The sequence below is a fragment of the Notolepis coatsorum genome (assembly GCF_963971535.1).
Source record: "Notolepis coatsorum genome assembly, chromosome: 3".
In the NCBI taxonomy this organism is placed as follows: Eukaryota; Metazoa; Chordata; class Actinopteri; order Aulopiformes; family Paralepididae; genus Notolepis; species Notolepis coatsorum.
Window position 1 is genome coordinate 52,895,176 of NC_140167.1, and position 25,723 is coordinate 52,920,898.

Genomic DNA, 25,723 nt, shown 5'->3' on the forward strand with positions numbered 1-25,723 from the left:
AAGAGAGGCTCAACGACGCCAAGATGCGCTCGACAGAGAGAGAAGAGCCGCGGAAGCACTGGAGCGGGAGCGCGATAGAGCGGCAGCCCAGGCCTTGGAGTACACCCGGCTCGCTACCGCCCAACTGCAATCGGCCTCTGCCTCCAGGCAATCATCAAGAGCATCCACTAGGAATAACTCACCCCAGCGCCGCCAGCCTGAAAGGGAGGAGCACCCGGCTACGTATCCCCGACCCCGAAGAAGGGACAAGGCCGACTCCGAAGACCTGGAAAGGCGACTGGCTCGTCTGCAGGAGGAATATACGGCACCAGGAGAGGTGCCACCCCGCTCTCAATGTGAGCGGCTACCCGCCACACACAGAGCAACCTCCAGATCCCATCAACATTGGCCCGTAACTGCACCGGCCCCTAGGTACGACCCGCTCCCACAGCGCCCACCAGGGAGCGCCATCCCATTCTTCAAAGACAATTCTAGAAGTCAGTACCATGACATGAGGATGTGTCTGGAGTTCCTCCTGGGCGCCGCCAACCACAGCGAGCAACAGAAGTTCCTCGAGCTGTCTATGCACTGTACGCTGCCTGCGGCCAAGCTCATATGCACTGCCAACGCATACTCCCCCACCCCCTATACTTCGTCTCTCCAGGCCCTGGACGAGCGCTGGGGACGCCCGTGGGACCACATAGTGGAGGAGATCCACGAGCTGGGAGAAATGGCAGACATAAAGGACGACCACGCCCTGGACGCATACTCCTTGAAGGTACAGGCTCTGGTGAGCCTCCTGACGTTCCAAGGAGCCGCCGGCCGCACTGAGCTCTATGCAGGCTCCAACGTAGAACGCTTCGTCAGGAAGCTTCCAAAGGAAAGGGAAGAGAGGTTCCGACGGGAACACAAGCGTCTCCACCCCCAACAGCCACTGTCTACCCTGATGGAGCTCTCAGAGTTCCTGAAGTCGGAGATGAGGCACATCCGCCTCCCCAAGCGGGAAGAGCCGAGAGGCAATGGACGCAGTGGACGAGACAAGTCAGACCGAACAGGGCGGCCCGTTAGGGTGCTGACCACCGTACATGAAACCACATCAAAGGAGCACCAAGGGCCCCCGAAAGGCCAACGAGGCTTCTCCTCCCAGAAGAAAGGAGAGAAGAAGACTCCGCCGCCATGCCAGTGCTGCACAGAGGTCCACTGGCTAGACAACTGTCCCGTGTTCAAGGAGAAGACTACAGAGGAAAAGAAACAGTGGATAATAGAGAATAAGCGGTGCTGGAAGTGCGCCCGTGAGCACCGAGCAAAGGACTGCACCCTCAAGGGACCCTGCAGACAGAGCGGGTGCGGGAAGATCCACCTCACGGCCCTCCACGACCTCAACAATAGAGACGACAAGGCTAAGCCTTATGTGGCGGAAGTCCGTGATGAGCCCTCTAGAGAGCTACGCAACTACTACGTGGGCCCCGTGAGAGGCAGCACTCCCCGCGTGCTGTTGAAGATTGTGCCGGTGGTCCTGCGGAACCGCGACAAGACTCTGGAGACCTACGCGGTTATTGACGATGGCTCGGAGCGCACGCTGCTGATGCGTGAGGCTGCCATCGCCCTTGGACTCGTGGGCGACGCAGAGGAGCTGGATCTCCTCACCATCCAACCAGGGCGCACCACTATTCGAGGAGAAAGTGTGGCCCTCACCCTCACACCGGCCGGACGGCCGAAGGAAGTCTTCAAAGTGAGCCGCGTATTCACAGCTGCCGGGTTGTGCCTCTCCAGTTACGGCTACCCGATGGAGTCCCTCATGAAGAGGTACCCACATCTCCGTAATCTGGGGATCAACGCTGCAATGGAGGTGAAGCCCACCCTCCTGCTCGGCTCCGATAATGTGAACCTCACTTTACCCAAGCACATCATCCCGGGTCCACCCGGATGTCCCGTCGCCCTGGAGACTCCGCTAGGCTGGACCCTGCAGGGCCCCATCAGTCTAAGAAATCTGAACGCCCGTCAGACCCACTGCCTCTTCATTGGAGCGGGGCATGAAGACGAGGCATTGCTGGAGAATGTTCAGAGGTTATGGCAGCTGGACATTGCTCCATACAAAAACGAGAAGATACACACTCGCTCCAAAGAAGATAAGGCGGCGATGGATCTTCTCCAAGCCAAGACCAAGCGTGTCTGCGTGCGCGGTGTCCTCAGATACGCCACACCGCTCTTGAGAAGAGAGCCCATGCCGACCTTCAAGGTTCCCCCAGGAGTAGCGAAGCCGTGTCTGCTTAGCACTGAAAGAAGACTCAGCAGAGACCCCGAGACGGCTGCCGCCTACGCCACAGAAATGAGCAAGCTCATAGAGTCTGGACTAGTCAGGAGGCTGAAGCCTGAGGAGGCGGAAAGGAGTACCGAGTCATGGTACCTTCCACACCATAACGTTAAGCACAACGGAAAGAACAGAGTGGTCTTTAATTGCAGCTTTCAAGTGCGCCAGCAGAACCTCAACCGCTATCTCCTGCCCGGTCCGACTCTGACCCCTCCTCTCCTCGGAGTCATGGTGCGCTTCCGACGACAGAAGACCGCCATCAGTGGCGACATCAAACGCATGTTCCATCAGGTGTGTTTGCTCGACGAAGATAAGCCACTCATGAGGTTCTTGTGGAGAGAAAACCCAGACGACCCGGAACCGTCCATCTATCAGTGGGAGGTGCTGCCCTTCGGGACGACCTGCAGCCCGTGTTGCGCCACCTACGCCCTGCAGCTTCATGTCGACGACGGCGCCGCACCCCCCGGAGTCTCCGATGCTGTCCACCACAGTTTCTATGTGGACAACTGCCTCCACAGCGTGGAGACCGCGGAAGAGGCCTACAAGCTGGTGCATGACATACGCACCTTCCTGGCCACCGCTGGCTTTGAGGTCCGCCAGTGGGCCACCAACAACCCTGAGGTCGTCCGAGACCTCCCAGACGAAGCGAAGGCTGACAGCAGCGAGACCTGGCTCTCCCAGTCAAGTGAGGACGCCCATGAAATGACTCTGGGTCTCCTCTGGCGTTTCAAGTCTGACACCCTGTGTTACCGGCAAAAGAAAATCGAGACTCGCCATTACGTAACCAGGAGGTCGATCTACAGTACTCTGGCGAGTCAATATGACCCGTTGGGTTACATCAACCCCTACACGACTCGTGCCAAGGCTCTGGTCAGCGAGCTGTGGACTGAGGCGAAGGGATGGGATGACCCCCTACCAGAGACACTCGGGGCGAAGTGGAAGAAGTGGGAAGAAGAGCTCCCCACCCTCCAACAGATCGAGTTTCCCAGGAGCTACTTTCCCTCGAGCGTCAGTCTGACCGGCAGCCAGCTCTCCCTTCATGTATTCTGTGACGCGTCTGAGAAGGCATATGGTGCAGTAGCGTACCTGCGCGCGGTGGAGCCCGACGACACAGTCCACGTCTCCTTCATTCTTGCACGCTCAAGAGTTGCACCCAAGAAGCAGCAATCCATTCCCCGGCTGGAGCTCTGCGCAGCTCTAAGTGGAGCCCAGTTGGGAAAGATGCTGAAGGAAGAGCTGCACCTCCCCCTTCACGCGGTGTCGATGTGGTCTGACTCCACAACAGTCATCCAGTGGATCCAGTCGACTTCGTGCAGATATAAAGTATTCGTAGGAACAAGGGTGACAGAGATCCAAGAGCTTGTGGGGATCAGCTGCTGGCGATACGTTTCGACAGATGTTAACCCGGCGGACGTGATCACCAGAGGTGCGACCCTCGAGGAATTGGCACGTCCCAACCTCTACCACCGTGGACCCGACTACCTACGCAAGCCAGAAGAAGACTGGCCTTCTCCTCCGAACTTGGAGAACGCAGAGGTGGAGGTGGAACTTAAGAAGTCCATCTTCTGCGGCCTCACTGGACTCCAAGACCCTTCCAATACTGACGGTCCCAAGGTTGAGGATTGCCAGACCCTAGAAGAGCTCCAAGTACGTACCTTCCACCACCGGAACCCCGGTCCCGGAGACCCGACCCCTCTCAGCGCCGACGACTACGCCGCAGCTGAGATCATGTTGCTGCAGAGGGTGCAGCGGGAGGTCTTCCAGATCGAGATGGCGTGCTTGGGACGGAAGATGGAGCTACCAAGAGACAGCAAGCTGAGGCTACTGGCCCCCGAACTGGACGAGAAAGACCTCATACGTGTCGGAGGCCGCCTACGACGGGCTCAGGGCCTCACTGAGGACAGCAAACACCCCATCCTACTCCCCTCGAAGCATCCGGTGACTAACTTGGTGATTCGTCACTATGACACCAAATTGTATCACCCTGGAGCGGAGCGGCTCTTCGCGGAGCTCAGGAGAAGGTTCTGGATACTTCGCGGCCGGGAGGCTGTGCGGCGTTACCAACGGTCATGCACAGACTGCCAGAAGCTCAGAGCCCAACCCATCATGCCACGAATGGCTGACCTCCCATCCTGCCGCCTCCGTCTCCAAGAAGCGCCCTTCCACAACACGGGTATGGACTGCTTCGGGCCCTTCACCATCAAGGCGGAGATCGGGAGAGCAACTGCTAAGAGATGGGGAATCATCTTCAAGTGCCTCACCACGAGAGCCGTCCATCTCGAGGTGCTGGCTGAAATGACAACAGACAGCTTCCTCCAGTCATTCCGTCGATTTACTGGAAGGAGAGGGCGACCCCATACCTTATGGTCTGATCACGGGACGAATTTCAAGGGAGGAGAAGCTGAACTCATCAAGAGTTACCACCAGATGAGTGAGGAGTTGAGGGACGAGCTGGCCTCCCAACAGGTCACCTTCTCCTACAACCCTCCAAATGCACCCCACTTCGGTGGAACGTGGGAGAGAGAGGTCAAGTCAGTAAAGGCTGCTCTAGCAGCCGCGCTCAGAGGACAGGTTCCGAAGGCAGAGGTCTTCAACACCGTGCTGGTGGAGATTGAAGCCATTCTGAATTCCAAGCCACTGGGGTACGTCAGTAGCGACGCGGCCGATCTCGACCCCATAACACCCAACAGCCTTTTGATGGGGCGGCGAGACGCGGCCCTTCCCTTTGCGGTCTACGCCTCCACCGAGATCATCGGCAGAAGACAATGGAGGTATAGTCAGGCTTTAGCCGACCAATTCTGGAAGAGGTTCACCACCGAATATCTCCCATCGCTGCAAGGCCGCCGCAAGTGGATCACTGAAAGAGGCAACCTAGAACCAGGAACCCCAGTCATGATCGTGGATCAGGCGCTTCCCCGAGCCCGCTGGCTCACCGGAGGGGTGAAGAGTGTGGTAAAAGGGCAAGACGGAAGAGTCCGCTCTGCTATCGTGGAGGTCGGAGGAAGAACATACCACAGACCAGTGGCTCGACTGATCCGACTACCCCCGTACTCTGACTCTGACCAGCCTGAGTGACTACTAGACATTCAGCAGACCTCAGTACTGATTAGCGCCGCAAATCAGGGGGCGGCTGTGCTGAAGGGTCTGCAATTAGGTAAAATTAGACCTAAAATAATCCCCCTTTAAGTTAATATGTGGGAGTTAAGTTATTATTTACCACATAATGTTACACTGCTGCCTATTGATTGCATCTCAGGTTATATGACGGTGCTGCCATCTAGTGGGCCAGAGGTGGTTTAGTGTCCCCTCGTATCTGCGTCACTTCCTCTCTATGAGCTTATTGACGTTGAACTTGACCGGACCAACGGAAGAGAGCGGACGTACACACGGCGTTGCTCTCGTTAACGTTATAGTTTGACGGTGACCAAGTATGTAAAGTGGCTTACCAAGCGGACATTATACCACCAAGAGAGAGTGAGTTTTAGTACCCAGCTAATTTGATGTTTAGTAAACGTCTGGGATTAGCATATTACAGCAGACTATAGTATTCCCCATCTATCGTTACCAGTTAGCCGAAGCTAGCTAGCTCGGCTCTAATACCTAAAGTAGCTTCGGCTCATGCTTCGATAGCTGCTCTGTACTGGACATATCAGTCGATATATAACACAGACCAGAGAACATTTAGATAAGGTCTGTGTCGCTGTAAAGGGACACAACTAGTCCTACGAAGTAGCCATAGCAGTAACCTGTGGTACAGAGGGGACCAGCGTGTCTGCAGCAGCTGTCGGCGTGCGCCGTGCAGCACCACGGAGCGGAGCGAGACACTCGGACCACCACAGCGGAGCATCTGGTCTGCAGGAGCAGACTAGTGGCGCCTATTGGACCGGGCAGCGTCTTCCCGCCCTCATCAACACGCAGCGGTCTACTACTCCTCATCACCTCCATCTCTCTCATCCTGCAGAGGGAATTGTTCCTCTGTCACAGTGGTAACCGCGGCAACGTTTGGCCAGAACACTTTATTATAACTATTTGGGCGCCCATCTAAATTTAGTAATAGTATTTAATCAGGCTTTGTGTAATGTGATAACAATATTTTGTATGTATCTTTTTCCCCTTTTTTGCTTATATAAAAGCATTATGTTTCAAACAGTTTCCTCGCTCTTTCTAGTTTAGGTGACTCCATTTTAAGTTATTCACTCAGTTGTGTATTTGGTACAATTAGTTTAAGAGTTAAGGCATCCTACCACACCCCCTAAGGTGATAATTATATACAGTCCTCTAAGCTCCCGCACAGCTCCCGCACAGCTATTATTATTATCATTATTATTTTGCAACAAGTTAGCCCTCTCATAAATAGCACATATAAATGAATAACTAACTTGAACTAACTTAATAGGATTGAAGTGATATTTGGCTTAAAAAATCGGTCGCCTGGCAAAAAAAAAAAAAGCCTGACGATGTGCATTGGGCCGCGGCTCTCTGACGCCTTATTTTCTGGGCCCTGGCCTGAAAAGTTTGGGAACCCCTGTTCTATGTCGTGCTGTTATGTCAAGTCAAATCCCTGTGTGTCCATTGTGATGGGTTTGGCAAATAAAAGTGTGAATAAAAGATTGTGATTCTATTCCGCTAACTTTCTTTTCACCATGTGCTGGAGTTGAAACGGGAGCGTTATGAATGTGTCCTGGCTGAGAACAGATTCCTCTGCAGGCTCATAAAGTTGCTTTTGTTGAAGAAATGACAATAAGAGACTGTGTGTGTGTGTGTGTGTGTGTGTATGTGTATGTGTATGTGTGTGTGTGTGTGTGTGTGTGTGTGTGTGTGTGTGTGTGTGTGTGTGTGTCAGAAATCAATTACACCGCTTTCCCTAGTGGGTCATGGGGTTTCAGTGTTTCCCACAGTGGTGGTAGCAGATGGGTGTAATAGAGGGGGCTATAAACAATAGGCCTAACTGATATAAAGTGCTCCATTGCAAATACATCAGTTGTCTAACTCACTAACAGGAAATTACAACTTAAATACATATAACAAGCTGGGTACTATTTTTGGGAGTAAAAAGGGATTTGAGGAGGCTTGTATCTTGCATTTTTGGGTTTATTCGTTTCTGTGTCCATTGATTTGTGTGCGGTTACCACTCGAGAAGTTTGAGTGCAGACAGGACTAGTTTTTACTGCACAGTCGTGATAAAATGTTGCACTTACTCCAAATGTTAGTTTCCTGACTTAAAATGGCAAATGTCAAGTTAGACCGCGCTCTCAAGATACGACACTGGGTGCTGAAATCCCATTAAGTATTATATAAAAGAAGCAGTGAAGCCAGACCAGCACTCTCAGGTTCAAAATTGAATGGCAGCCTGAAACAAACATGTTTCGGAATTACATATTCCTTCGTCAGTGTTATAGCTTGCACTATATATACTGTTATATACTGACTTAAAATGGCCAAATATTGTCACCATTACTGTTATCACTACACTAATCAACTACTGTACTGTAATCACTACTAGTCTCTGACTAAACCCTACTGCCACCAATACTACTGTAATCACTACTAGTCGCTGACAAAACCCTACTGCCACCAATACTACTGTAATCACTACAGCCACCAATATGCAGCTTTGCAATGAAATAAGATTTAACCCATTTTAAAACAGTAAAAAAAACTACCGTAATTGAAAATCAATATACACCACTCAGTGCTGATTTTGTGGTGGCCCACAAAAGTAAATCAATGTATGGGAAATACTGTGTGTTTGTGTGTGTGCGTGCGTGTGTGTGTGTGGGTACCTTGTTGAGGTTGCCGAAGCCCATCCTCTGGATAGCAGCGGTCTTCCACTCGGGCAGCGGGGGAACAAACTGCACGGCGGGCGGCTGCTGCTTCATCACACCCAGAGGCAGAGTGCACAGGACAGCATCGCACTTATAGATGAAGGTCTGTGTGGTGGAGCGAGTGTTTACTGCTATTACCTCACAACCTGGAGGAACGAGGCGAGACACGCTGGTCAGACGTAAATGGTAAATGGCTGCATTTATATAGCGCTTTTATCCAAAGCGTTTTACAATTTGTTCCTCACATTTTTACCCATTCACTGTCTCACACATTCACACACCGATGGCAACCATGCAAGGTGCCAACCTGCTCATCGGGAGCAATTAGGGGTTAAGTGTCTTGCTCAAGGACACATCGACACGCTGCCCGGGAGGAGCGGGAATCGAACTGGGAACCTTCCGACTACCAGACGACTGCTCTACCTCCTGAGTCGGTTGCCCCATGGACATGGAATACATACGTGCCTGTGGATCAATAACGGGTTGATTTCAAGGCATAGGGAATGACAGACACACACACACATTCCAGTGTACATACCGGAGGCTGTGTACCGGACCTGTCGCACTGCCGTGTTTAGTTTGATGTCCAGGCCCTCGGCTAGAGCCACCGGTACACAAGAGTAGCCGTTCCTCACGGTCAGGTGGCTGCCGGTGAACTCAAAGTCATCATCCTGTACAAGAGGTAACATCTTGTCAACACATTCATGAAGAGAAGCCATCTCCACCTCAAATGGGGGCATGGGGGTTAAGGTGAAAATTCGGTTTTAGATCAGTTAGGGTATATATATATATATATATATATATATATATATATATATATATATATATATATATATATATATATATATATATGAGGTTTTAGAACAGTTAAGGTATATATACCGGTATGTGAGGTTTTAGAACATTTAGGGTGTATATTATGTTTTAAGACAGTTGTGTATATGAGGTTTTAGGGTGTACAATGGGGGAAATAAGTATTGAACACATGAGCATTTTGTCCTGTAAATGTATTTCCAATGTGGCCATTCAAGTGAAATCGTCACCAGACTTTGGTATTAACTCAGGAAATCCAGACAAAAAATCTAAACATTAAAGTCCATATGTAAATAAAGTTATGTGTATTAAAGTGGAATGACATAGGAAAAAAGTATTGAACACACTAACTGAAATTAATTCAATACTTAGTGGAGAAGCCTTTGTTTGTAATGACAGCTTCAAGTTTCAAGTTCAAGTTTCTTTAATAGTTGTCATACAGAAGTACAGAATACTTTTATACAAAATGCTTCTTACTGTTTCGCTCCAGAGACTGTGTTAGACAAGATAGTATGAAATAAAATAGTATAGCATGTAAAATAGAAGTAAAAATAGAGGTCACAGTGTTCAGTATAGACATATGTACAATGTTCGATGCAGAATAGAAGTAACTGAGTTACCATACAATATACTATGCAATGTACTAATATACAATACTATATAGTGCAGAGCAGAAATGGGATGAGGTACAATTTAGGTACAATTTACAGTAAGGTGTGCGAGTTGTAGTGCAAATCCTTTACCAATAAATATAAAGTGTAAAGTGTGTTTAGGTGTTCTAAAGTGTGTGCTGCAGTGAGTTGCCCGTTTAAAGTGAGTGTGTGCGTGTGGATGTGTGTGCTGTGTGCATTTGATGGTTGCTGCATAGTGTTTATTGTTCGTTGAGCAGCCTGATGGCCTGGGGATAGAAGCTCCTTCTGAGTCTTTCTGTGCTCGCCTTAAGACTCCGGTATCGCTTGCCTGACCACAGCAGTTCAAAGAGGCAGTTGTTCGGGTGGCTGGAGTCCTTGATGATTCTCTTAGCCTTCAAGGACGCTTTCTGTATGATGCAACTAATCACCCGCAGTATTCAGGTGTGATTTTGGCCCATTCCTCTACACAGATTGTCTTTCAATCTTGAAGATTGCGGGGGGCCCTCTTGTAAATCTGGATCTTCAGATTCTTCCACAAATGTTCAATTGGGTTTAAGTCAGGTAATTGACTGGGCCATTCCAACAAGGTGATTTTCTTCTCGGAAACCAATTGGGAGTTTCCTTTGCTGTTTGCTTTGGATCGCTGTCCTGCTGGAAGGTCCAGCCACGTCTCATCCTCAGCATCCTGGTGGATGGCAGCAGGTTCATCTCAAGAATCTCTCTGTACATGGCTCCATTCATTGTTCCTTCAATGATATGAAGTATGCCAGTACCACGAGAGGAGAAACAGCGCCACGCCATGATACTTCCACCTCCAAACTTCACTGTTGGTATAGTATTATTCGGGTAATGTGCACTGCCATTTCTCCTCCAAACATGGTGTGTTGTGTGACAGCCAAAAAGTAAAATGTTGGTTTCATCTGACCAGTGTACATGTTCCCAGTAGTTCACTGGCTTGTCCAAATGTTGTTTGACAAACTTTAAACAAGCTTCAACATGTTTTTTTTTCAGTAGTGGAGTCTTGCGGGCTGAGCTTGCACAGAGGCCATGGCGGTGGAGTGCATTGTCATTTCTGTCACAGTTGTACCTGCTGCCTCCAAGTCTTTCTGGAGCTCTTTCCTAGTGGTCCATGGCTCTTTGGCTACTCTTCTAAGTATCCTTCTGACTCCCTGATCAGAAATGTTGCGAGGAGCACCTGTGCGTGGCCGGTTGATGATGGAGTGATGTTGCTTCCACTCATGGATAATGCCCCTAATGGTGCTTACTGGAAGATTCAGAAGTTGTGAAATACGTCTTTAGCCAATTCTATTTTCATGATTAGCAACAATCTGTTTGTGAAGGTCTTGAACTCTTTGCTTTTACCCATCATTAGATTTTTCTTGTGTGGCACCTTGGTATAAAAAAAAAACTTTTATAACCCATCATCTAACCCAGTTGACATTAGCACAGATAGGAGGTAGAGTTGCCTTGCCTTCTAATTCGTTTTGGTTTAGTTCCTTGCCTTTCCTTGCTGTGCTGTACTGCTTTTTCTTAGTGTGTCCAATACTTTTTTCCTGTTTCATTCCACTTTATTACACATAACTTTATTTACATATGGACTTTAATGTTTAGATTTCTTGTCTGGATTTTTTTAGTTAATACCAACGTCTGGTGCAAATTTCGCTTGAATACGCTCATTGGAAATACATTTACTGGACAGAATGTTGATGTGTTCAATACTTATTTCCCCCACTGTATATGAGGTTTTATATCAGTTAGGGTGTATATTATGTTTTAAAACAGTTACAGTGTATATAAGGTTTTAGAACAGTTAGGGTGTATGAGGTTTTATATCAGTTAGGGTGTATATGAGGTTTTATATCAGTTAGGGTGTATATTATGTTTTAAAACAGTTACAGTGCACATGAGGTTTTAGAAGAATGCAGGCCTACCTGATCCCAGTGTTTGAGAGAAAGGGTGGAGAGAGGCGTAGCGTTGGCAAATTCCAGGTTGGCGAAGTGCCAGTCTAAGATCTGTCTGTCTCTGGATGACAAGTAGACGTCACTGTGGAGAGAGAGAGAGCGAGAGAGAGCGAGAGAGAGCGAGAGAGAGCGAGAGAGAGCGAGAGAGAGCGAGAGAGCGCGAGAGAGAGAGAGCGTGAGAGAGACACAGCAGGGTCTCAGTCATACTGAAAGATATTTGGATATAGTGATCAGGTCATTTGTGGTACTAATCCGAGTTGGTGGGTGAATATCAGGAAGAGGTGAGTGAGAGCAGAGGGTGGGGCACTGGGGCAGTATGAAGGGAGGCAGAGATAGCGATGGAGGAAAGGATGGTTTACCTGGGTGGGTTAGCCTCCAGTTCCTGGAGCTTCTCCTCAAGCTTAACCTGCATCTCCACCAGCTCATCATACTCCTACACAGAGAGACACACAGCCTAGAGTTAGCTAAATACAGTTAAATAATGAATGTGTGTGAAGGAGAGAGAGAGAGAGAGAGACAGAGAGAGAACATGTTCCTTCATGCCCTTTCATACATCCAGTAACACTGCTGAAGATCTCAAAACAAATAGTAGGTCCATATTTAGCAAGTAGAAAACTATCTGCAGTTTTTTTTTGGCTCATGTGAAAGGAAAGCTGTCCCGATAGTGCATGTATGTACCTGTGCACAACGTGCTGCACACCTCCCAGTGGGTTCCAGGTCAGGTAAGAAGGACAAGCAGCTGAGTCAGTAAAAGGTTGATACACCCCATTCAAAACGTTCACCACAGCAGGACCAGACCTGCCAAACCAGGCCTGAGGAGCCCACTAGAACAGCACCGCCTGCCTGGTGACGGCTAGTCTTAGTAACACCACCTACCAAGGCAGGCCCTGGAAACAGCTCCAGTTAGGACTACACTTAGCAATGACCTGGTCCTGCCCTGGCGCTGCAGCACGATGACGTGACAAAATAGTTCAATGTATTGAACTGAAAATTATGGAAAACATCCAACCACAATCATCGGCTTGGCAATCCCACCTGGCCCTCATCTAGGTTCTACCTTTTTCTTACAGCACGCACGCACACGCACACACACGTAGCGCGTACATACACACAAGCATGAAATGATGTTTCCCTTCATCTACTGTCTGTCTAAGCAGGGAGCGTGTATGTATAGCTGCAGACAGATGGTGATTCAGACCTTGAAGTGGTTTCTCAGATGGCAGATGGGTAAAGGACAGCTCCAGTTCAGACAGCAGCTGTGTTTAAACCAACTCAAACCACCTTCTAAAATACACACATCCCCACTAGCAGAGGTGATTTATCTGTGCCAGGAATGGAACAACAGCACTCACTCTAATAATACATCCTGCTAAGACATTAAACCACTTAAACACAGCCTGTGTCTGGTTTACTTAAAGAGAGAATCACAATGGCACAACATTAGTTCCCTGTGAGACTTCCTCCTTGACCTGCTGGCATGTAATCCATCCGTTTTACATTTCTGTGCAAGAGAGCATTTCTTTGACATTGAAATGTCTTCACTTTGTATTTTCTCTTGGATAATGAGGAGAAATGTCTGCCCGAGGGGTAGTGTGGTGACAGGTCTCTAGCAACACCTCTACCTAATATACCGACAGTATGGCGCAGTAGTCAACGTCTTAAACCTAAGATCACCTGGATCAGGATGTAGTTCAAAAAGCACGATTAGACAGATAATATGATTCAATCATACGCATTGATGATAGTTCATTATCAACAAAACATCAGAAGTTATTCAGCGATATTTATGGAAAAGTTATCTGGGCCAACTGCGCAGATCCTGCTAGGTAGAATAACAGCCCCTGGTGTGATTCGACACAAACAAATTCTACCAAGAATGTAACACTTTTGGACAAATGCAGCAGTTAGCATTTTACTGGACTGACGCATTCAACTCCTGCCGTGAGATCTCCATCTGTTCCAAGAAGTCTGAGGGAGGAATGGAGGGGTCGCATAGACACAGCGGGAATGATGTTTTGGAAAAACTAGAAAACCACCAAACGAGAACGCTATCACACACATTTGTCTAGATAATTGCTTGCAGCTTGAAGACATTTGTGGGAAATTTAAGGAAATGAGATAGACTTCATTCCAATGTTCCTCCATCTTATTCCTCAACCTTCCAATAACCAAATACCACCATCTACACACTTATGTACCACGTCGAGTCGAATTTGAATAACAATTATATACTTGGTTTAATGACCTTCACAGAGGAGATCATAACCCTTATGTATTGATACCTTCTGCTCCTGGGTGTTTTGCTGGATTACTCAACGTTTTTAAATCTTCAAAATAGAATTGATTGATTGATTGAAAATGTTATTAACAGATTGCAGAATGGGTACAATACAGTACAGCTCAATACACACAATTGTTAAGGGGATGCAGAAGATGAACAGAATATTTACAATGCCTGTTTGTCCTCCATGTTGGAAGACGTATGAGAAGTTTGACGTCTTATTACTGGATCTTGTAAACAAGTCGCAATGGAAAAGTAATATTATGCTTTTCCAGTGTTTATGCGTAGTTCCATAGTATTACATATTTATAGACATGTTAGAATTTCTCTTGGGAATGGGATTGGGTTTCTTCACTGAGCATTATCCTTATCAATAGGGCACAAGTATCTTGTGTTTTATTGTAAATTCCTATTGAACTCTACCACTGCACAAGAATTAGGCGTCGTCTTTCAAACAGACATTTTTCTTTATGCAAACATTCCATGCAAGGCCTCTATTACAACTTCATGTTAGCGTACCTCGTCAGAAAACAAGTTAGGCTGCATCTGTCTCATCTATTACTTTCACGCTTCTTCACTTGGCTCAGATGTAAACAAATAAACAAGCAGAGACATAACCGTGGCAACATCCTTTTTTGCAGCAAGAAGCAAAGGGTAGATGGGAAATGTAGTCTTAATGGTGGGAAACACTACAGTAGCCGTCACTAGGGGTTATCAATTCTCTCTGAAATAGTCAACATTTTTAATAATTGGTAATTATATCCAGCTATCATAATTAACTTGATAATGATACATTGGTGGTAAACATTCTACCCTAAAGTATTTTCTTCCTCTCTACCCCATCTCTGATTCCCTCTTTCCATGCTCATCCTCCCGTCCTACTGAGCTGCCACTCTTCTCTTTGATCCTAACCACTGGTTAATCTGGGCTGCGAGGCGTCTCCATGGAGACAAAGCTACATCAGACTACTGAGATGCAACAGCTTTTCTTTCCGTTACTCTTGTTTAACTTTTTCTTTTCTTGTACTCCTTTCTTTTGATTTGACTAGTTTCCTTTTGTGTAAAGTGTCTTTGAACGTCTTGAAAAGTGCCTCTAAATCAAATGTATAATAATAATAATTATTCTGATCATCAGCTCACCTTGCAGAGGGAGGTGAGGTCGCGGTGTTTGCTCTTCACCAGGAACTCCGCTGTGATGTCTCTGGGAGGCTTCACCTCACTGGCCTCCTTATACTGCTGATGGAGCTCCTTCACACGCTCCTTAGTGGTCACCATCTGACAGGGAGGGAGGGAGTGGCGAAGGGGGGATGAAAAGAGAATTGGAGGAAGGAGCAGGAAAAGTGGATGGAGCAGTGAAGGGGAGAGAGGAGGAGAAGAAGGGGGAAAGGAAGGAGGAGAAAAAGGGGGAAAGGAAGGAGGAGAAAAAGGGGAAGGGGGGAAGAGGGAGAGATATCATCAGTAAGAATGAGATGATAAGAGATCAAAGAAAAGTGACAGAAAAGATTCTCAACAGTGGAGGAAAGACAATCTCTCTATTTATGTTTTAAAGAGACTGGGAGTTCATTAGAATAAGTGTTTTCTCTTTATTTAGACGGGGCTAAGAGGAAGATAAAGTAAGGGGAAAATAGGAGATACTTCTGGTAGGATTGGATCCCAGGCCAGCACTTTAAACATTTCCAGCAGGGGACTCAAATTAAAGGTCCCATGCATTATAAATGGACTTTTCCAGTGTTTAGCATTGTTTCCTAGCAATGGGGGATTATATCAATGTGGTCTGTGTCTCTAATTATCATATTGACTCATCAGTCTAGTCTCGAGTTTCACGAGATTTTCCCTCACTCAACTAAGCCATTCTGATTTGACTGTTTTGCTGACGTGAATACTACTGGTTGTAGTCACCGCCCACAATTCGCTCAACAACAGAGCAGTGTAATTACTTCCTCAAACAGAGGGTGCGACAGACAGCAGAGAACGCGCGAGCGAGAGGGAGAGAGAGAGATAGCAATGCATGGGACCTTTAAGTCATTTTAGTCTAACCCAGTCACATTAGTGCTACTCTTATCAAACGGGGACCCACCAGAGACATACCTGCGACCAATTATGGGTCCTGACCCATAATTTGAGAACCCCTGCACTACACTATCTCTTGGCACAAGACAGCAGAACGTGTGTGTGTGTGTTACCTTATTGAGCAGGTCACTCAGATCCTCCTGGGTCTTGACAATCTTCTTCCAGTGTTCAATCTGCTCATCCTTCACGTGTTTCTCCTGCAGTCTGCACACACAGAAGCAACATTAGTGCCCCTGTGTCTGTGTGTGTGTGTGTGTGTGTGTGTGTGTGTGTGTGTGTGTGTGTGTGTGTGTGTGTGCGCGCGCACATGCACTGTATATAAGAGAGAGAGCCAGAGACAAATAATAATAATAATGGATTGGATTTATATAGCGCTCTTTGTGACACCCCAGTGACCCCAGAGCGCTTACAGAGTCCATTATTCGTTCATACACAGTCATACCGGTGGTGGTAAGCTACAACTGCAGCCAGAGCTGCTCTGAGGTGTGTTTGTGTGTGAGTCAGGGTTTCCGCTAGAAAGAAATGGGTGCCGGTCCACGTGTCTGGGAACATTTACAATGTCCTGGACAAATGAGATAAATTCCGGTCCAAATATTATCTTATATTATATTTATATTATATTGAGCTTACTGCAATAATGTTATACCCGATATTCAATACTTAACCCATTCCGTGCCAATCACGATGATAGTCGGGTTAACTCGCCATCGCTTGCGTGCCAATCACGAGTATAGTCGGGTTTTAATCGTTATTTCTTTTATTAGCGATATCCATTCATTTTCATCCATCCAACCTGATGTTATCGTTGGGAATGGATCTGAGCTTGCAAAAGGGGCAAATACCGCCACCTATCATCTCCTGGATGGTATTGCACATCATTGGATTGGATTGGCTGGGGATGTGCATCTGAAAAAAAAACTCCGGTCCGGGTTTCCCTTCTCGGGCAAGCAGTATCGTTGTACCGCGTTGACTGGGGGGACTGGGAGCAGCGTGGATTATGTGTTTTGGACTATAACGTTGGATCAATAAACGCGATCAATATTTAGAATGGCGATCAGGAATTGGATTAATCTTTTTGCAGAACATCAGATGTGAGGTAAGGAATCTATGTTATCAGTATTGGGTTAATCAGATGTTTTTTTCACAGCGGTCACAACGTGTGTGTGTGTGCCGTTGGCACGGAGCAAGACACGGATAAAAAAAAATTTCAGCCCGCTTCTCTAGCGTGCATAAGGACACATAATAATCTAGCGTTTATTTGAAAACGATTCATAAATCGGCCAAAAAATGACAACGTGTTCCACTAAAGGGCTAGTATCGCGTCTTTCTCTGGAATTACTAGAAATCTCCAAAACTATACTCGTATTCAAAACGGTATAAAGCGGAAATGCACAGATGAAAAAACAATCCGTTTCGTACATGTTGACTGCAAGCAAGTCATTGATAAACGACAGGTGTATTAGACCCATACCCATAATTTAAGATATAGTTTAAGCGTTCGCAAATATCTCCGCCCTCCCATTGATTAAAGCGCTGGCCTACAAGCCCTAATTTGGTCATACCCGGCCAGCTCTGAATGTGTTAATAATAACTATTACACTTAATGATAATTAATGTTACATTACCTACATCACTCCGTCTGCACTGTCTATGTAGCACAACTCAGTTAGCCACAATTTCAGCATATCCGTCCATATCAATAGTAATAATTCATGTTACTTTACCTCCACTTTGTCTGCACTGCAACAGCTCTCTCTCCACTCATTGAACGGCAGATTTCTTGAGTAAAGCGTATTTTGGTGCACCAAGATGGTTCAGGTATTTTGGTCCACGTAGTGGCTAGCCAAAACTCAAACGTGTCAGTCCTTAAGTCGATAATCTATGAACCTTACGTGAAGTAAGCAATATGTTGTTGACACAAGTTGGAAACGTACAAAGCGAACCATTGTTTTTATCTTTTAGATAATGCTAAGGTAGCTGTATTCCAATGCAACAAATGTTACTCCAGTCCTTGTTTGTTTTCTTGGTTCACACACACACACCTCGCAAATCCAGCTGACTTCTGTTTGTGCTCGATTTGTGCTTCAGTGGCAAAAATAACCACTTTTAGTGGACGTATGTTACTTGGTAAACACATAAAAATAAGAGGGAATTATTTTCACAGGACATTATGACCGGAGAGATTTAAATGTCGGACTTAAACAGATGTTGACGGTAAAAACCGGTAATTACCGGCTAACGGAAACCCTGGTGTGTGTGTACACAAATGTATTAATTAATACACATGTACTGAATCCACTCACTGTATGACCACCTCCAGAGCCTGTCCCAGAGACACAGGCTTGTTGTTGAGGAAGTTGAAGTCCAGCTGGTGGCTGAGGTAGGAAGTGGCTTCCAGCAGCCTGTTAAACTCCTGCTCTACCATCTCATCCTTCTCCTTAGGCACCTGGACACACATCACAAATAAATAGGTAGAATCCATAGCTTTTCCCCATTAGTTAGTTTAGATTAGGTTCATTATCCCTTACCTGCCCTCATCCCCCCCCCCTTTTCCCTATTGCCCCCTTTCCCTAGCCCTCTTGATTGTGAAGCGACCTTGAGTTTCCTGAAAGGCGCTATAGAAATTTGATTTATTATTATTATTATTATTATTATAGTATTGACAACATACACATTTTGACTAATAGAATGCACACCTAATGAGGTGCTGAATAATCAGAATTGACTTATCTCAATCTTCCCTCGAAGCAACAATTGTGATTGGAGGATCACGAAAAGAGGGCAGGGTTTGAGATAAGTCAATTACATTGAAAGGAAAAAGTCACACCATCCCTCCACCTGATGTGACATTTAGTAACACGGCAACCTTGATGAAAGCGATATAACTTCGCTGAAACGTTGCATGGGATAATAAATGCCACAGCAAGTTGTTTGCAATGAATGGCGCCCTCTATAAAAATATGGAATGAGTGTTAAAGGAACACACCAACATTATTACTAGTCAAATTGCATGATATGGGTCAATATGTCCTCCACTTTGACATTGCCTTCTAATTTAAAAAGGGACACGCCGACATAATGGGAAATGTACTTACTGTCTTCTCCAGAGTCAGACAAGAAAATAGATACCAATTTCCTCTGTTCGTTCAGTAGAAGGTTATCTGGCTGCAAGCTAGCCTAGCTTAGCACAAATGAATGGAAGCGGATAGCCTAGGGTGACCATATTTTGATTTCCAAAAAAGAGGACATAGCGTGGAATAAACTCGCCGAAACGGTAAAGTGTGCCACGGGCACGCCGTGATTCCGATCCGCGTGAAAATATTCACGGCCATAGAGGAGACCGAATGTGTCTCGAATTTGCTCCCACGCGGCGCGCAAAATCGCACAAGTCTTGTTTACATCAGGGTCGCCCATTTTCAATTCATCATAAATGTACAGTTCCCTCCCCCTTGTATATATTTACTGTATGTCACAAATGTAACAGTACTGCTTTGAGGTCTTTCTCTGGTCTGCATCCCCTTAACAATTGTGTGTATTGAGCTGTACTGTACCCATTTTGCAATCTGTTAATAAAGTTTTCAATCAATCAATCCCGCAGTGCAATACTCCAATTCAGCCATTGGGTGGCTCTCGTCCTGCAGCTGGATACTATTGCCTCACAGCGCGGCCGTCAGCGCGCGGCCCAGAGAGCGCCGCTGGCTCTGCGGCTCTGCAGCTGCATGCTTCTCCGGGAGTCCGGTTGGATAATGCCATGTAAAAAGTCGCATGCCTGACATATCGGCATGTAACTCGAGAACCGAGGCACGGATTTTGGCGTTCCAGATGGCATTCGAACGGCAACGAATAGCGCTTTAATTCGGTAATTTATATGTTCTGCGAAAAATGCAGCCCCGAGCCTTCAGATGCTCGCAAAGGGCCGTGAAACTGAAACTGAAAAACAGTGAAACCCCGGACATTTCGATGAATTAATAAACCCCCCCCGGACGCCCCGGACAGGGCATGAAAAGAGGACATGTCCGGGCAAAAGAGGACGTTTGGTCACCCTAGGATAGCCTAGCTGTTGGCCAAAAACACCTCTTCCAGAATCTTAAGCTAGGCTAGTGGTCCGTATCCGCTTCCATTCCTTTTAGCTAAGCTAGGCTAGCTTGCAGCCAGATAGCTTTCTACACACAAGAGAGGAAATTGGTATCCATCTTCTTGTCCGACTCTGAAGAAGATGGTAAACACATATCCAATAATGTTGGCGTGTTCCTTTAACCCTTTCACTGTCACGCGACAGAAGGTTAACCCTTTACTATCACACAACCGGCTGTCGTGTGGCAGTGAAAGGGTTAACCCTCTGTGTATTGTCGCAGTGAAAGGGTTAACAGTTTTTTTTAGTGCAGCAGTGAAAGGGTTAAAATAGAAGGCAATGTCAAAGTGGAGGCCATATTGACTCATATCATGCAATGTGACTAGTAAGCTAAACAAATTCTGACTCACAAAATAATTATCATCTAAATTTAAAATCTAAATCTTAACTTCTTAAGCCCTAGCCATATTTTCAGAAAATTCACCTAAAAGTACATACCCAAGTAAATGGAAGATTGCCCCACTTCTACAAAACCCATTGCATGTCCTTGGTATCTGGGGACATCTATGGACCTCAGGGAATGTATTCCCAGTGTCAGAAATATTGTGTCTGTTACTATGCTTGAGTAAGTTGTAATGAACCAAAGGAGAATATAAATTATTATGTTTTGTTTTTTTCATCTTTGACGGTGAATAACACCATGCTAACAGACCAAAAGTGACAAATTGCCACTGAGCTCATTCAGCACCTTCTTGAGATCAAGTGTACTAAAATATAAGCAAATGAACAAAAGGCAGATGATTTACATGGTTTTTTGTAGATACAGTACTGAATTTTGCCATCCACATGCAATTTGAAATATGAATATAACTTCAAACTTCAAATTACTTTATTTTCCTTTCGGAACTTAATTTGTGCAGTGGTTGAAAGACAAACATACAGTCACAATACATAGACACTCACCACTATATATATATATATATATATATATATATATATATATATATATATATATATATATATATATATATAAAAAAATTAAAAAAGTTAAAACTACAATAAAAATACCACTATATAAAAAAACACCAACTACATTAAAACTACAGTACTTAAAGCATGATATATTAAAAACCATGTGGAGCAGTTCTATATGTATATAAATAATAAATAATAGTAGTACAGGTACATAGTATATGTCCATCAGGTGGAAGGGGCTGGATTTAAATCTGGATTTAGTACCACCAGGTGCCCGTTACAGGGCAGCAAAGACCTGTGAATGAAATCTACTGTAAATAGTTACTTTTGTATAATGTCAATAACTCCATAGCCTTTTTACCGGATTGTGACGTCGTTTTTTCCAAGACGTTCACTGAAAGGTAAAGAAGCAAAAAAGACATCCATTGAAAGCCCTGGGTCTCCTCTCGACTATAACGATTTCACGACGGCTTCCTTTATTTGTGTCTAAAACGTCAGTTTTCCGGTGCAATTTACTGAGATTTTTATAAGCTCATATTTAGCTAATAACACTTCAAATCATTGGTAAACAAACGTAGTGCTGAAAATATACACTTGGACTGCCGTTTTGATAGGGTAATAGGGTCTTTCCTCTTGGCTACATTTGAAAAAGAAACGCAACATCACTTAACCTCTTCCGCCCGTGCGGTCCGTTGGCGGTATTCAAGTATAAACATCATAACCATGTCACAACAGCATTTATAATGTATATTATCATCAATACGTTAGTTTAGGAATAGGTTAAAATGTTATTAAATAGATTTTCCTTTTCGAAATGTCTGTATATTTCACGAGAGGCGACCATTTTGGAAAACCTTGAATCATGGGAATTGTAGGTTTTTTGCAGCCATTTTGTAGCGGACAACCAGAGCTCTGGATCTGTGTTGGAATTTTTCAAAACTACACTTCCTGAAATGATCTATGGGGTTCAAGGTTCATAGTTCTGTATGCATTATTTTAATAACTCTTATTATTCAGGATAATATACCACAAAATGTAACGTTATTGACAAATATTGAAACGCAGTTAGTTTCTCCCTATTGTTAGCATGCAGCAACAATTAGATCTGAAGTTTGTTTCAAGACGGTTGCACTGTGGTGAAAATAAAAAAGTACAGTAGATTTCATTATCTGTTCTTATGCACACCTGGTGATACTAAATCCAAATTGAACTCGGCCATTTGAAAGATAATATATGTATATATTATATATATAAATGTGCGGATTGGCTATAATAAGGTAATTTATAAGCCTGCTATTCTATATTCTATAATAATATTTCAAATTGCATTGGTCCGGATTGGAGAATTCAGTACTGTATCTACAGAACCTTCTGTTTAATCATCTTACATTTATTAATTTCCTTAGATTTTTTGTACACATGATCTCAAGAAGGTACTGAACGAGATCAGTGGCAGTTTTAACCCATTCCGTGCCAATCACGATGATAGTCGGGTTAACTCGCCATCGCTTGCGTGCCAATCACGAGTATAGTCGGGTTTTAATGGTTATTTCTTTAATTAGCGATATGCATTCATTTTCATCCATCCAACATGATGTTATCGTTGGGAATGGGTCTGAGCTCGCAAAAGGGCAAATACAGCCGCCTAACGTCTCCCGGATGGTATTGCACATCATTGGATTGGATTGGGTGGGACTGTGCATCAGAAAAAAAAACTCCGGCCCGGGTTTCCCTTCTCGGGCAAGCAGTATCGTGTTACCACATTGACTGGGGAGGCTGGGAGGAGCGTGGATTATGTGTTTTGGACTTAACGTTGGATCAATAAACGCGATCAATATTTGGAATGGGGATCAGGAATTGGATTAATCTTTTTGCATTACATCAGATACAAGGTAAGAACATTATATATAAATTTGATCGTTGATCTGATATGTATTTCTACCCCGATCGACGCTGTATCTGTGTGTGTATATGTGGCTGTTTTCCGTTGGGTGCAGGAGGTGGGGGGGGGGGGGGGGGGGGGGGGGGGCGATCTAGCATTGATTTCAGGAATATTCGATAATCATCATTATAATCATCATAATACTCACAAATGTCCCCGTCCTCCCATTGATTAAAGCGCTGGCCTACAAGCCCTAATTTGGTCACATCCGGCCGGCTTTGAATGTGTTAATGTTTGGTCATTATTAGCATGGTGTTATTTACTGTCAAAGATGCAAAGAAAAATCATAATTCATATTCTCCTTTGTTTCATCACAATTTAAGCAAGCCTAGTAATAGACACAATATTTCTGACACTGGGAATACATTCACTGAGGTCCATAGATGTCCCTAGATACCAAGAATATGCAAATGGACCTTGTAGAAGTGGAGCAATATTCCATTTACTTAGGTATGTATTTTAGGCGGATTTTCAGAAAATAGGCTCCGGGTGGAAGAGGTTAATAGGGACTGTATTGATCCATTTGTGTGATAAATCTATCGGGCTTAAGAGGTTAATGGACCTTATATTCCAACAAAAAATCCCAATTTCAACATATGAAAGACATTTTGTGTGTCCGTCTTGGTCTTTTTAGATTTCGTCCAGGGCTGGGCGATAAAACGATAACGATAACTATCGCGATAAATTATTTCCTCGAAATAAACATGAAACGTGGTCGCAAAGTTTCGATATATCGATTTTCCAAGCTTGGATATGAGCACACGCACTAACAACCAATCAGTGAAGGAGATGGCCGACAGCGAAGGAGACCCGCGGTGCACCTCTGGGTAGAGAGGTAGGACTCTAGTAGTAAATAAGGCTGGCTAGGATCATTAGCTTGCACGCCGCTATTTTATAGTTTACGTGAGGAGTGGGTGTGTGGCGTGAATTCTGAGGCCACGGTTAGAGTAGTGTGGGGTATGCGGTGGACGTCGTTGCAATGTATTGGGGCGGAACGGAGTATTTTAGGGTGATAGTTAGTACATTGTCATGGGATACACCGCTTGCTCTGGCTAACTGTTAGTTCCATTTTTATAAGTGGCGGTAGGTTGCCCCCTGGTGGAATATAATAATCTATGCACTAGTGCGTAGAAGAACGCGCGCGGACTGATGACGACATCAACTCGAGACATTCGCAGCAGCAAAACAAGTCTATTAATAGCCCGTCCATCTGCGCCGGGCATAAGAAGTTAATTAAACTTGACAGAAATTATATCAACGATAATTATCGATATAGAGTTATATGAAAATAATTTTATAATTTTATCGCGATAACGTTTTTGGCCATATCGCCCAGCCCTAATTTCGTCTACATCTCAGTGTAGACACAGTGAGTTTATGTATTAAAAATGCATTTAAAATCACTTCACACAAGAGGCCATGCCAAGAGAAAAGCACTGACAAGACAGTATTATCCACTCCATTCACAATTGAACAAGACAGGGAAATTAAGGTTTGCTTTTGCAATTGACCCATCTCAAGCTCTGAATCTCTTTTCTTCATCCTCCAATCCCAACTGTTGCTTCCCTAAAACTAATTGGAGGATCAAGAAAGGAGGGCAGGGTTTGAGATGGGTCAATTTGTATCTAAGAAGAGTGATATAATGTGAACTAGTAGGACTACAATTGGTTCCTCCATTAGTCTCCTATCCTAAAGGATAAGTGATGGTTACACATGTCAAATGGAACATGAGTTTTTATTTCTATCTTAAAAACGATTAAAGATTAGCTGGGTAATGTATAATGTAAATAAACCAATACATACACTTGTGCATCGTTCACCCTTTAGCAGTTCACCAAAAGATGGTAGTTGGGAGTGGTTGAGAATACGAGGGAAGGGGGGGAGAGAGAGAGAATATTAAAGTAAAAACAGAAATTTAACCTTCAACAGGTTTACACACAAATATAAAACAGGTACATTTAATTGGCTTTTCCTGTAGAGGAGGAAACCGGTTACACATTGAGGTCGCATTCACACCAGAGCTGTTTGGTCCTCGTTAAACGCACCAGAGTTAGTTTCCTCAGATAGTCCGCTTGGTTTGGGGTGGTGTGAAAGCTCATTCAAACTCTGGTGTGGACCAAAAAAGCTAACTCTGGTCCACCTGAAAACGTAGGTCTCGGTTCGCTTCCAAGTGAACCCTGGTGCGTACTTTTATGGTGTGAATGCTCATCGAACCAAACGCAAGACCAAATATAGGAAGTGACCCGATACACTGCGGCGCGCACTGATAATTGGAAGCACGCGTGAAAAATGTCTCGTGGGCAGACGTGGGCGAATGAGGAGGTAAAAGCCCTGATTGAAATATGGTCAGACGAGCAAATTACACAGCTGCTTGTGGCCACTCACAAAAACAACGAGGTGTACAAGTTGTTTAGCGAGAGAATGATGGCAATGAGCTTCAATCGAACAATCGATCAATGTCACATCAAAGTTAAAAAACTGCATCCGCAATATATGAGAATAATGTGGTATGTGTGCGGTGGACTGCTCCGGGGAATAATGTGGTGTGTGTGTATGTGTGAGCGCTGGGCTGCTCCTGAGAATAATGTGGTGTGTGTATGTGTGTGTGCTGTAGAGCTGTCCCTGAAGCCTGTTTTGGGGATTCTAACATATATCCAATAGACGAGCGCCCTTTTCGATCGTGTGACATTGTTCAGAAAGTTTGGTGCACTTGACAAATTGCAGTGTGAAAGCAAACCGAACCAAATGAAGAATGCAACAATGTTGCAACTTCACCCCCCGAATCGCACCGAGTCCACCAAACTATATGTGAAAGCGGCCCGAGTGTGGACACTCCTTGAGCCCTGCCGGCTAGCTTCTACCT

General features: G+C 45.2%; 1 protein-coding gene across 4 annotated transcripts in view; it reads right to left on the reverse strand.

The window, feature by feature from the left end:
• The window catches only part of kdm1a (lysine (K)-specific demethylase 1a), a 56,714-nt gene that overhangs the window by 6,452 nt on the left and 24,539 nt on the right, over positions 1-25,723 (reverse strand). For all 4 annotated transcript variants that reach the window (XM_084310969.1, XM_084310967.1, XM_084310966.1 and 1 more), the window contains 8 exons: positions 24,664-24,681; positions 18,175-18,317; positions 15,985-16,075; positions 14,942-15,076; positions 11,881-11,954; positions 11,492-11,603; positions 8,654-8,786; positions 8,074-8,261 (listed from right to left, as the gene is read on the reverse strand). In XM_084310969.1, coding sequence (XP_084167095.1) covers positions 8,074-8,261; positions 8,654-8,786; positions 11,492-11,603; positions 11,881-11,954; positions 14,942-15,076; positions 15,985-16,075; positions 18,175-18,317; positions 24,664-24,681 — 894 coding nt within the window. The remainder of the gene's footprint in view (positions 1-8,073; positions 8,262-8,653; positions 8,787-11,491; positions 11,604-11,880; positions 11,955-14,941; positions 15,077-15,984; positions 16,076-18,174; positions 18,318-24,663; positions 24,682-25,723) is intronic.